The 12,490-nt window shown below is 34.5% G+C and overlaps 1 protein-coding gene across 1 annotated transcript in view; it reads left to right on the top strand.

The window, feature by feature from the left end:
* The window catches only part of SLCO4C1 (solute carrier organic anion transporter family member 4C1), a 75,431-nt gene that overhangs the window by 42,108 nt on the left and 20,833 nt on the right, over positions 1–12,490 (top strand). The window contains exons 3-5 of the mRNA XM_003480882.5: positions 3,426–3,608; positions 9,547–9,643; positions 11,462–11,583. Coding sequence (XP_003480930.2) covers positions 3,426–3,608; positions 9,547–9,643; positions 11,462–11,583 — 402 coding nt within the window. The remainder of the gene's footprint in view (positions 1–3,425; positions 3,609–9,546; positions 9,644–11,461; positions 11,584–12,490) is intronic.

Raw genomic sequence — 12,490 nt, 5'->3', positions numbered from 1 at the left:
CCACAGCCCCTCCAGCACTTGTTATTTGTGGATTTATGAATGATGGCCATTCTGACTGGTGTGAGGTGGTATCTCATGGTCGTTTTGATTTGCATTTCTCTTATAATCAGCGATGTTGTGCATTTTTTCATGTGTTTGCTGGCCATCTGTATATCTTCTTTGGAGAAATGTCTATTCAGGTCTTTTGCCCATTTTTCCATTGATTGATTGGCTTTTTTGCTGTTGGGTTGTATAAGTTGCTTATATATTCTAGAGATTAAGCCCTTGTCAGTTGCATCATTTGAAACGATTTTCTCCCATTCTGTAAGTTGTCTTTTTGTTTTCTTTTGGGTTTCCTTTGCTGTGCAAAAGCTTTTCAGTTTGATGAGGTCCCATGGGTTTATTTTTGCTCTAGTTTCTATTGCTTTGGGAGACTGACCTGAGAAAATATTCATGATGTTGCTGTCCGAGAGTGTTTTGCCTATGTTTTCTTCTAGGAGTTTGATGGTGTCCTGTCGTATATTTAAGTCTTTCAGCCATTTGGAGTTTATTTTTGTGCGTGGTGTGAGGGTGTGTTCTAGCCTCATTGCTTTGCATGCAGCTGTCCAGGTTTCTCAGCAATGCTTGCTGAATAGACTTTCCTTTTCTCATTTGATGTTCTTGTCTCCCTTGTCAAAGATTAATTGACCATAGGTGTCAGGGCTTATTTCCGGATTCTCTATTCTGTTCCATTGGTCTGTCTGTCTGTTTTGGTACCAGTACCACAGTGTTTTGATGACTGTGGCTTTGTAGTATTTCTTGAAGTCTGGGAGAGTTATGCCTCCTGCTTGGTTTTTATTTCTCAGGATTGCTTTGGCGATTCTGGGTCTTTTGTGGTTCCATATAGATGTTTGGATTGTTTGTTCTAGTTCTGTCAAAAATGTCATGGGTAATTTGATAGGGATTGCATTGAATCTGTAGATTGCTTTGGGTAGGATGGCCATTTTCACAATATTGATTTTCCCAATCCAGGAACATGGAATATCTTTCCATTTCTTTACATCTTCTTTGATTTCTTTGATTAAGGTTTTATAGTTCTCGGCATATAGGTCCTTTACCTCCTTGGCCAGGTGTATTCCAAGGTATTTGATTTTGTGAGGTGCAATTTTAAAAGGTATCGTATTTTTGTATTCCTTTTCTAATATTTCATTGCTGGTATACAGAAATGCAACTGACTTCTGAATGTTAATCTTATATCCTGCTACTTTGCTGAATTTATTAGTCAGTTCAAGGAGTTTTGGGGTTGAGTCCTTAGGGTTTTCTATGGATAGTATCATGTCATCTGCATACAGTGACAGTTTGATCTCTTCTCTTCCTATATGGATGCCTTTTATTTCTTTTGTTTGTCTAATTGCTGTGGCTAGGACTTCCAAAACTATGTTGAAGAGCAGTGGTGAGAGTGGGCATCCCTGTCTTGTTCCAGATTTGAGTGAGAAGGCTTTCATTTTTTCCCCATTGAGGATTATATTTGTTGTGGGTTTCTCATAAATGGCTTTGATTATATTCAGGAATGTTCCCTCTATACCCACTTTGGCGAGGGTCTTGATCATGAATGGATGTTGGACTTTGTCAAATGCTTTTTCTGCGTCTGAGATGATCATATGATTTTTGACTTTTTTTTTGTTAATGTGGTGTATGATGCTGATTGATTTGCGTATGTTGAACCATCCTTGTGAACCTGGGATGAACCCAACCTGGTCATGGTGTATAATTTTTTTGGTATGTTGTTGGATTCGGTTGGCTAAGATTTTGTTGAGAATTTTTGCATCTATATTCATCAATGATATTGGGTGATAGTTTTCTTTTTTGGTGGTGTCTCTGTCTGGTTTTGGAATGAGGGTGATGGTGGCCTCATAGAATGTCTTTGGGAGTATTCCTTCTTCTTCAACCTTTTGAAAGAGTTTAAAGAGGATGGGCACCAGATCTTCTTTATATGTTTGATAGAATTCACCTGTGAAGCCATCTGGTCCTGGACTTTTATTTGTAGGGAGTGATTTTATGACCTCTTCAATTTCATTTCTAGTGATTGGTCTGTTCAGTTGGTCTGTTTCTTCTTGATTCAGTTTTGGCAGGCTGTAAGATTCTAGAAAATTGTCCATTTCTTCCAGATTGTCAAACTTGTTGCCGTATAGTTATTCATAGTATTCTCTTATGGTTTTTTGTATTTCTGCTGTATCCATTGTGATTTCTCCTTTTTCATTTATAATTTTGGTTATTTGAGTTACACTATTTTTTTATCCAATTTATGAATTTTATATTTTACTTATTTTCAGAGGGTATATTACTTTTGCTATTCTTACCAGTTAAGTTATTCTTTTTATTATGGTATATAAAATATTTAATGGTATATAAGGCTTTCTTCTTTATAAATTTTAGTTGCATAATATAACAATTTTAATATAATGCTAATTTTTAAAGAAAAATTGAAATGTAATAGATAATACTAAATAGTAAAGATGAAAGCCATACGAAACGGGATAAAGTATAGAATGAATTTCGTATTTGTCTCAGCATATTTTCCATTCCACTTCTCCAGAGGGAGTCACTTAATCTGTTTCTTGAGATCCATAATCTGTGTGAATGTAATTGTGTTTAAATATATGTATTTTATTCTGTTAAAAAAATAAAATAAATTAAGTATGAAAAAAATTAGGAGTTTGGAATTTAATATATACACACTACTATATATAAAATAAATAAACAAGATCTTACTGTTTAGCCCAGAGAACTACACTCAATATCCTTTAATAAACCATAGTGAAAAAGAATTTATATAGCTGAATCACTTCGCTGTGTGCCGGAAACTAACATTACAAATCAACTGTACTTCAATTTTAAAAAAGATTTTTTTTCCTTTGAAGATATCCAAAAGAATATCCTATGGATCAAGCGATTCCTTCAAAAATTAATAAAAGTTTGTGTTGTAAAAAAGAAGTAGATGAAACTTCCAAGTATTGATACTCTGTAGTGAATATTGAGAATTACTGTTTTGGTGAAAGTATCCTGTAATCTAAATATACTTGTTAAATGTGCTTAAGATATTGGGTGATAAAACTGATATGGTGGTCATATTCTTTTTATGTCTTGGAAAAAAATCAAGTCTAGTGTTTTTTTTTCCCCTGAAAAATGTTCTTCTGTGGTACCATTTGATTCAGTTGTGTTTACATTAATTTATCTGAAAGTACGTTAATTTGGTTCTTAAATTAATGTTTCTCAATTTTGTTCTGTGTTTTCTAAGTTTTGATATATTTTATAAATTGTCTTTAATAATATGCATATTTTTAAATATTTTAAATATAATCAAAGTGAAGTGATTTGCAAAAAATAAGCAGTTATACTAATTTATAAATTATTTAAATTATTAGCTAAATTTTGATAAATTCACGATTTTATTTTTTTCCCTAAAGATGCTTGCTTAGCAGAAAAGAATAAAGCCATTTGTACGGCTTCAAGTTCTTCACTTTTCAAATTCCTGTATGTCTTTATTTTGGGACAACTGTTGCTGGGAACAGGAGGAACTCCACTTTATACCCTAGGAACAGCCTTTATTGATGATTCTGTTCCCACACACAAATCTTCTCTCTATATAGGTAAGTTTACTTTCTAGTGTAAATGTCTCGTATCATTTCATTTTGTTGCTTGTTTAATTTATAAGTAAAGCGTAACATATCCTTATTAGAAAGTTAGCTGTGATTCATAGGAATTTATGTTAGATAAATGCAATATTACTTTTTTGTTTAATAGTATACTGATGTATCAGGTGTTTCAGTTGAATGTGGTGATGATTTTCATTGACACCCTGCCTATTTCCTGTGTTGGACATTCCAGCCTTCCTAGAAGTGCCATGCAAACAGTAGCCTGTCTAGATTGCTGGAATAAATCCCAGGCTAATTTACAGAGGTATGGAGATAACGCTTTGCTGTTCTACATGACTTGCTTCACCTTACATGGCCTTGGCTGGAATCAACGAAAGAAACCACACAGTGATACTCAGAAACCCCTGTGGAGTTTTTCATTTCAGATTAACACTTTTTATATATGACTCGATTTTTTTTTTTTCCTTTGCCATCTGATTCTTAGCAGTACAAGTTTCTCTTAAATTCCATCCGTGAAGTTTCTGGACGGTAGAGCTAACAAGACTATGCATGATCCTACATCCAGTTAATCCATAATTTATTTGCGCATGAGTTTTCACTTTATCAGTCTATTATTCTAATGTAGGGGACTTAGTCCATTTGGACTGCTTTAACAGAATATTGTAGACTAGTTAACTTACAAGCAAGAGGAATTTCTTTTTTGTCTTTTTGCCATTTCTTGGGCCCCTCCCATGGCATATGGAGGGTCCCAGGCTATGCCAGCGCCACAGCAACGTGGGATCCAAGCCATGTCTGCAACCTATACCACAGCTCACGGCAATGCTGGATCCTTAACCCACTGAGCAAGGTCAGGGATCGAACCTGCAACTTCATGGTTCCTAGTTGGATTCGTAACCACTGAGCCACGACAGGAACTCCAAGAGGAATTTATATCTTAACTTACAAGCAAAAGGAATTTATTTCTTAAATCCTGGAGGCTGTGAAGTACAAGATCAGGGTACCCACAGATTCATATCAGATGAGGGACCACATCCTGATTCATACATAGATAGCTGGCTTTTTGTTGTGGCAGAAGGGCCAAGGGAGCTATCTGGGGCCTCTTTGAAGGGCACTAATCCATTTTGAGGGCTTCATACCTAGGACCTAATCGCTTCTCAAAATCCCCACCTCCAAGTATAATCATACTGGAAAGAAAGTTTCAACATATGAGGGGCAACACGAACATTGTCTGTAACAAAGCCCCGTTGCCATAGTCCCTGGAGGTCAAGGGTATTCAAGGTAGCCCTGATAGAAAGTACTGACTCTACCTAGGCTCCTCTCTAATGTGGAAACCACCACACTTCTACTTGTCTGCTCTACTTGCTTTGCTTTGGTCTCCCTACAAGATCTGATGCTTTTAGCAATGATTTTCACTTTTCCAGTTCACAGATTCTTTCTAAGGTTCTCTTCTGATCAGTATTTATCATTAACCAGTTTCAATCTTTCTATTTTAGGAACACACAAAAATAGGAAGTTTTTCAAAAATTATTTAAGCATGGGTGGGTGGGCTGGAGTTCCACGAGACCATCTCAGGTTTGATACTCTCTAAAGTTTTCGGGTCTCTATTTATTATAGCAGACGGACACAAAGCAAAATCAGCAAAGGAAAAAGATGCTTGAAATAAAGTACAGACAAACCCCGGTACAAGCTTCCAAGAGTCCACTCCCTCCTAATGGAGCCATATGGGTTAAAATTAATACCTCCAGCCAGGAGTTGTGACAGCATATGTGAAATGTTTTCTGCCAGCTAAGTTCATTAGAGATTCAGTACCCAGGGATTTTATTGGGAGTTGACCATAATTATAACAACCCTCTGACTTGCACATAGTTTAGCCTCTCAGAAGGAATACAGATGTTTGGCAAAACCATATTGTTTATACAAACAGTTTTAGCACAATGAGCCACCTGTATTAGTTAGGTAATGGTAGCATCCCTCTGGGTATTTATGATCTGATCCCAGATACCAGCTGAGAGCTAACCCTGCAAACAGGATTTTTTTTGAAGATAGCAGCCGCGGGCCTGCTTTGTTAACTTTTTTGCTATACTGTAGGAATTCATCAGGGGGTAAGTTTTGAGAGTAAAGGAAAAGAATAAAAGAAACAAAACTGGGAAACTCTCTTTTAATTTTTTTCAATTTCAGATAACTGATACTTTTCATTGGATAATTATATTTTGTTGATTAAAATCCTTCTTTTCATGACTTGTCATATTTATACATTTCCCCATTTTCAAAATCTTCCTTCCTTCTTTCTTTCTTTTAAGATAACATCTATTACTGGTAGCATGCCTTTCTCTCTGTGAAACAGTTTTAGGTAGCAAGGCAAAAATGGGCAAAATGAAAACAAAATTTGCTACCTATTCAAATGGAGGAAAAAAAGTGGTTATGCAGAATCTCTAGCCGCACAACCTTTGCCATGCCATTCACTCTTTATGTCTGTCTTTAATGCTCTTCTTGGGTTTACGGTTTTTATCCTTTAATTAAACTTTTAAATTCATTTAATATAATTTTGTGTTTAAATCTTTCATCTTAATATGTACTTCCTATTTGCTCTACGTTCCTATTTCTTGCCTTTTTTTCCTTTTTGATAATTTAATATGTATTATTTCATTTCCCCCCTATTAACTTCCTGGACATATCCTCTTTTACAGTTCCTCTACTAATTCCTTATATACAAACTTGATTTTATGAAATTCTAATGTTAATTGATACTTTTACCACATTCCCAATCATTACAAAAGTCTTAGAACATTTTAACTTTCTTTATTCCTTTCCCAGTGTTTATTCAGTTATTTCTGTGTACTGGAATCCCTTATATATTTAAATTTTTGAAGTATTATTAATGTTTTATTTAAAAGTATGGACCATTTTTATCAACATGTTTTCCTTTTATATAGCTCACTAAGTTTCAGTCTGGGATCATTTTCCTTTAACTCTTTGCAAGAACAGTTTTGAGTTAATTTATTAGAAGAGTCTGCTTGTGGTGAATTCTCTGTTTTTCATCTAAAAATTATTATTTTTTTTACCGTTTTCCGTGATGAATATCTTCAGTGGGAGTAGATGACTAGTTGGGCATTAATTTTTGTTCCAGTACTTGAAAGGTACTGTTCTAAATTCTTCACATCCATTGTTGTGCACGTTTACCATTTTTAAATTCTTTTCTTGTATTTGATTTTCATTTGTTTTATTCATTATGAGCATATAGGTGTAAAATTCCTTTTACTTAAACTGTTTTGAATTTATATGACTTTATATTATGTTGTTTGATATTTTTAATTGGTTTGGGGATATTTCCTATAATTATTAATACAGCTTTTGTTCTATTATCTCCTGGGACTCCACCTTCTCAAATTACATATATGCTAGCCACCCCCATTTTTAAAAAATATATTCTTTGTCTTTTACTCTCTCTTCTATATTTTCTATCCTTTGTGTTTTTTTTCTATGCTTATTGATAAATATTTACTGATTTGATAATATATGTTCTAGTTTAGTAATACTCGGTTCAGTTCAGAGTAATCTGCTCTGGATCCATTTCATTTTTATTTTGACAAATGCATTTTATAATTCTAGAATCTTTTTCAAAATCACTCTGTGTGTCTTTTAATAACTTTCCAGTCTCTGTCCTATGTGGGAACACTGTGATCTGGGATAACCTTTATCTAATTTCTGGAATTGAGTTTATTTGAAGCTGGGCTGCACTTACTCTGTGAGCCAGTCTACTACTAATTCATCCTTGCTTTTAGAGGATCACCTCCTACGTGCCAAATTAAAATGTAGGGAAGGGAAAATTTACAAGTTATACTCCCTGAACTGCATATTTTGTTTCCCTACTTCCTAGAGAATAGCAAAGGGTGATTTTCCCTCCTAGTATTTCTTAAAGAATCAGCCAGTGTACCCAGGAAGAAAATCAGTCCCAGTTTTTGTTAAATAGTTCTCTTCTTCAGAATCTTAGCACAGTGATCCTTCACTATTTTTATCTCTTTGTTTCCAAGGAGATACTTAAAAATAATTTTTACAGTTTTTTAAAAGTTTTTTTTGAGTGGGCTTTTTGGTTGGAAATATTAGTCTACCACAATCCATCAACCAATACCAGAATTTTTAATTTTTGAGTTATATCAAATTCAACTTTCATCAGTTGAACATTTAAATTTTTTGCTTTTTTGAGGTATTTCTTTTATGAACATATTTGTGAACTACAAAAAGCATTTTTTTTCCTAACCAAGGAATAATGGCTGCAGACTGAGAAAACGGGTAATCTAGACAGTGCTACTAAATGTGTATTCCACAGATCCATGGTGATATGAACAAAGCCTAAAGTGAAAACAAACCTTTAGAAACTTTTATAGCAGTTTTATACTTCCACAAAACTTATAAGGTATCCTCACAAATGTGTCAGTCTAATAAACCCAATTGGAAGCAATTTTTAAAAATAAAAAGCTCTATCACCAAAGATAATTTGGGTATCACTGATTTCCAGCGTTTTTAATCATACAATTTTATCCACAAAAATTTTTGAGTATGAATCATATATATGTATGCACTTCATTATTTATGAATTGTATATTTAAAATTATTACTACAGTTTTTACATTTTAAAATATAGATGTAATATAAATAAGGGTAGTTGATAGATAAATAGAAGTTCTTATGTGTTTTCAGGTCATCTTGCATGACCTCTGCTTTGGAGACTTGATCTAGTGCATAAGTCATTTTTTCCATTGATGTCTGCTTCATTTTGTGTATGGTGCAGCCCTTTTTTTTCATGTAAAAGAATAAGAATCTCAGTGGTTAATAAAAAAATTTCAGAAGATGGTAATATATGAGGGTACTGGTATATGCATACTTTGTTTTATAAAAATGAAAAAGTTATATATGGCAAAAATTTAAATATCTGAGAGAAATAATGTCAGTTTAATTCTACTTCAAGTAAAAATAGGGTATTTACTAGGAGCTGGAGTTTAAATCAATGGTTGACTTTTCTTTATTATTTATTTATTTATTTATTTATTTATTTATTTATTATCTTTTTAGGGCTGCACCCACAGCATATGGAAGTTCCCAGGCTAGTGGTCAAATCTGAGCTGTAGCCACCGGTCTACACCATAGCCATAGCAACACCAGATCTGAGCCATGTTTGTGACCTACTCCATAGCTCATGGAGTGACGCCAGGGATCCAATCTGTGTCTTCATGGATACTAGTCAGGTTCGTTTCCACTGAGCCACGACAGGACTCCTTTTTTTTTTTTTTTTAATGGCTTCATCTTTGGCAACTTGTGGATGTTCCCTGGCTAGAGGTTGACTCAGAGGCTATACCACAGCCACAGCAACATCAGATCCTTAACCCACTGAGCCAGTCCAGAGATTGAACCCTCATCCTCATGGAAACTATGTCGGGTTCTTAACCCACTGAACTACAACGGGAACTCCAAATTAATGGTTTACTTTTAAGAAACAGACTGTTAACAAGGTTCAGGTTTTAAATCAATTGCCATAGTCCAAAATAAAGATGCTTTTGGAACATAGACAGAATGGAAAATGTGTTTCATTTCATTGTTTTTCTCCAGAAGAATTGTAGGTAATAATTACTATCACTACTCAAAACAGGTAATAGTAGATGAACTACCCCTGCTGCCAGTTAACTTTACATAGATTTGTTAGATTTACTGCAATAATTGTTATAGTCTAACAGTTTACATTGAATTATGTATGTTAATCTCCTTGACTTGACAGGTGATACCACTCAAATGGTATGTTTTAATAAAACTATGTGTAATTTTTCTCTGATTCTAATCGTTTTGTTTTTCTATGGTAAAATACTTGTCTTTTTTCACTTATAAGGCATTGAAAGCAAAGTTGCACAGCTGACCATCTTCAGTTTCCTTGTTCTTCTAGGAATTGGCTTTGCCATGTCAGTATTAGGCCCTGCTTTCGGCTATGTGTTGGGAGGACAATTGCTAACCGTGTACATTGACGTTGATTCGGGACAAAGGCAAGGCGATATCTATTTTTCTTTTATTTATATTATTTTAATTATGTTAGCATCATAGACAGAACATATTTATAGTATTTCCCCAATGAGGGATTTTTCAGTAAACAAAATTGAATAGATACAAATTTTTATGTGGTGTTCTGGCTGCATTGCTTCATGAATTAATGCCATACCATCTATTGATAGAAGTACATTTATTCATAAATAAGAATGTTTAGTAGTCACCTGGTGAAGTTTTCCAAAAGATGCCATCAAGACCCATGCATTGTTCAAAAATAATAATTTAATATGCTTTAAGTAGTTTTAGCTGTGATAGATTGCCTGAAGAGACACAAGAGTCTGATTCTCAGACTAAGTTCTATAGTAGCTTGGATAATGTCATAGAGGTTAAAACAACTGAGACAATGGAGGATACTAATAGGTAATGTTTATTTATCCCATGCTGTGTTTTAGACAACATTGGTTTTGTGGGGAACCTTATTTTTCATGTCATTTTATTTAATCCTTTTAATAATCTTATAAGATAGTTTAGATGCAGAACTTGGTAGGTGACCAAGGCATGAATTGAAATAGACCTTTTTGACTCCACAATCTCCTTTTTCCCCACTGGGTTACCTTCTCCTTTTCCTGAATTGAGAAGTTAGTGACCTTTGGTGATGCCATATTTTCACTTTTTACTGTAATTACAAAGTCCTTTGCATGACTGTGAGCAGAGAGTATAGGTTAATCAAAAAAATTCAGAAGGTAGTACTATATAAAGATATTGATATATGTAGTTCTAGATTAATTTTTAGTGACTATATAAAAAGATAGGCAGAGGAAGCCCTTAAGCAGAGAGCTGGGTTTTTAAGACAGAACATTTTAATTTCAGTGGAGTGAAATAAGTTGTAGGCATGTTAGGAAGAGCCTGTTGATATAAAAATATGGGAACCATTATAAGAAACTGCTAATAGGTATCACTGTTTAAGAAGAGTTTTATGTCGAGTTCCTGCTGTGGTGCAATGGGATTGGTGGCATCTCTGCAGCACCAGTATGCAGATTCGATCCCTGGCCCTGCACAGTGGGTTAAAGGATCCAGCATTGTGCAGCAGTGACATAGGTTGCAATTGCAGCTTAGATCTTTTTGCTGGCAGGGGAACACCCATATGCTGCAGGGCGGCTGAAAAGGAAAAAAAAAAGAGTTTTACATTCAAACGAATGCTACAATGGAAGCATGAAGCATGGTGGGAGTTCCCTGGTGGCCTAGTAATTACAGATCCTATGTTGTCACTCTGTGGCTTAGGTCACTGCTGTGGCATGGGTTTGATCCCTGGCCTGGGAGCTTCCACATGCCATGGACATAGCCAAAAAAAAAAAAAATCAGTGATTTGCTGTGAGATATATTTAGCATTTTATATATATAATATTAAAAAATATACATATACACACATTTTTTATATATGTTCATATATACATATATCGTATATATACATATATACATATGTACTGTAATATTTAGAGGTAAAATTTAGCTAAAATTGGATAATGTTCAGAAATTCTATGTATGCTTTCAAATAGTCAATATACTTATATTTACTATTAAATATTTAAAACTTTTATGCTGTATTTGCCATGTGACATACTTTGTAAACCATTGTTCTTAGAACTCTATGTGTGCTATCTGTTGTAATTCTTTAAAATGGCTCTACCTAAAATTTTAACTGATACAATAATATTCTATATTTACATTTGAATTAAAAATTATATAATCATCATGACTGAGTTTTAATTAACACGATAGAATTGACTTCCCTGTCTTGTTTTTTTTCTGTCACATAGCATTGATGTCACTGAGGATGATCCACGATGGCTGGGGGCATGGTGGATTGGATTTCTTCTGTCCTGGCTCTTGGCTTGGTCTTTGATAATACCTTTTTCTTGCTTTCCAAAACATTTACCAGGTAAAAATGTTTTCTGTAAAATTAGGGAGTTTTACTGCAATTCCTAGGCCAAGTGTTGCTTTCTGTATGATTAATAAGAATCCAAAAAATACACTGGGAGTTGCTGTCGTGGCTCAGCCATTAATGAACCTGACTAGCATCCATGAGGACTCGGGTTTGATCCCTGGCCTCGCTCAGTAGGTTAAGGATTCAACATTGCCGTGAGCTGTGGTGAAGGTCGCAAATGAGGCACGGATCCTGCATTGCTGTGGCTGTGGCGTGTGCCTTCAGCTACAGGTCTGATTGGACCCCTAGCTGGGAACCTCCATATGCCTTGGGTGCGGCCCTAAAAAACAAACAAACAAAATACACTGTTGTTCTTTTTTTTTTTTTTTTAATAGAATCTCAGTTGTAGCAATCTTAATAGTCATGGTTTTTCTTTATTTTCAGTTAACACACAAAGCAGTACCTGTTCACCTCTATTAAATACATGCTAAATTTGCATCTTATTGTGTTTTCTGGAAATCTTGCTTTATGTTTATGCAAGATACATTATCTTTTAAACTGTTAGTTTATATTCAGTTAGTAACTTCAAAAGCCAATCTGCTTTAGCTTATTGATGTTAAGTACTTTTTTTCCAGTTGTCACCAGTCATGCTGTAGTATCCTCATCAAATTTCTTTTTTTAAAAAAGTTTTATTGAAGTATAGTGGATATACAATGTTTGGATTATTTCTGCTATACAACAGAGTGATTTATTCAGTTGCGCATATTTCCATTCTCTTTCAGATTCTTTTCTCTCAAGATTATCACAGAATATTGGCTAGAGTTCTCGGTGCTTTCCCGCAGAGTGCCCTTGGCTAGTCATTTCGTATACATCAGTGGATATATACCAGTCCCAAACCCCCAGTCCATCCCTACCTCCTGCA

The sequence above is a fragment of the Sus scrofa genome, chromosome 2, assembly GCF_054392235.1.
Source record: "Sus scrofa isolate SSC_HxYL_T2T_F1_AM1 chromosome 2, Sscrofa_HxYL_maternal_Yorkshire_Landrace_v2.0, whole genome shotgun sequence".
In the NCBI taxonomy this organism is placed as follows: domain Eukaryota; kingdom Metazoa; phylum Chordata; class Mammalia; order Artiodactyla; family Suidae; genus Sus; species Sus scrofa.
Note: the sequence above shows the minus strand (reverse complement) of the source record. Positions and strands in the feature narration are given on the sequence as shown.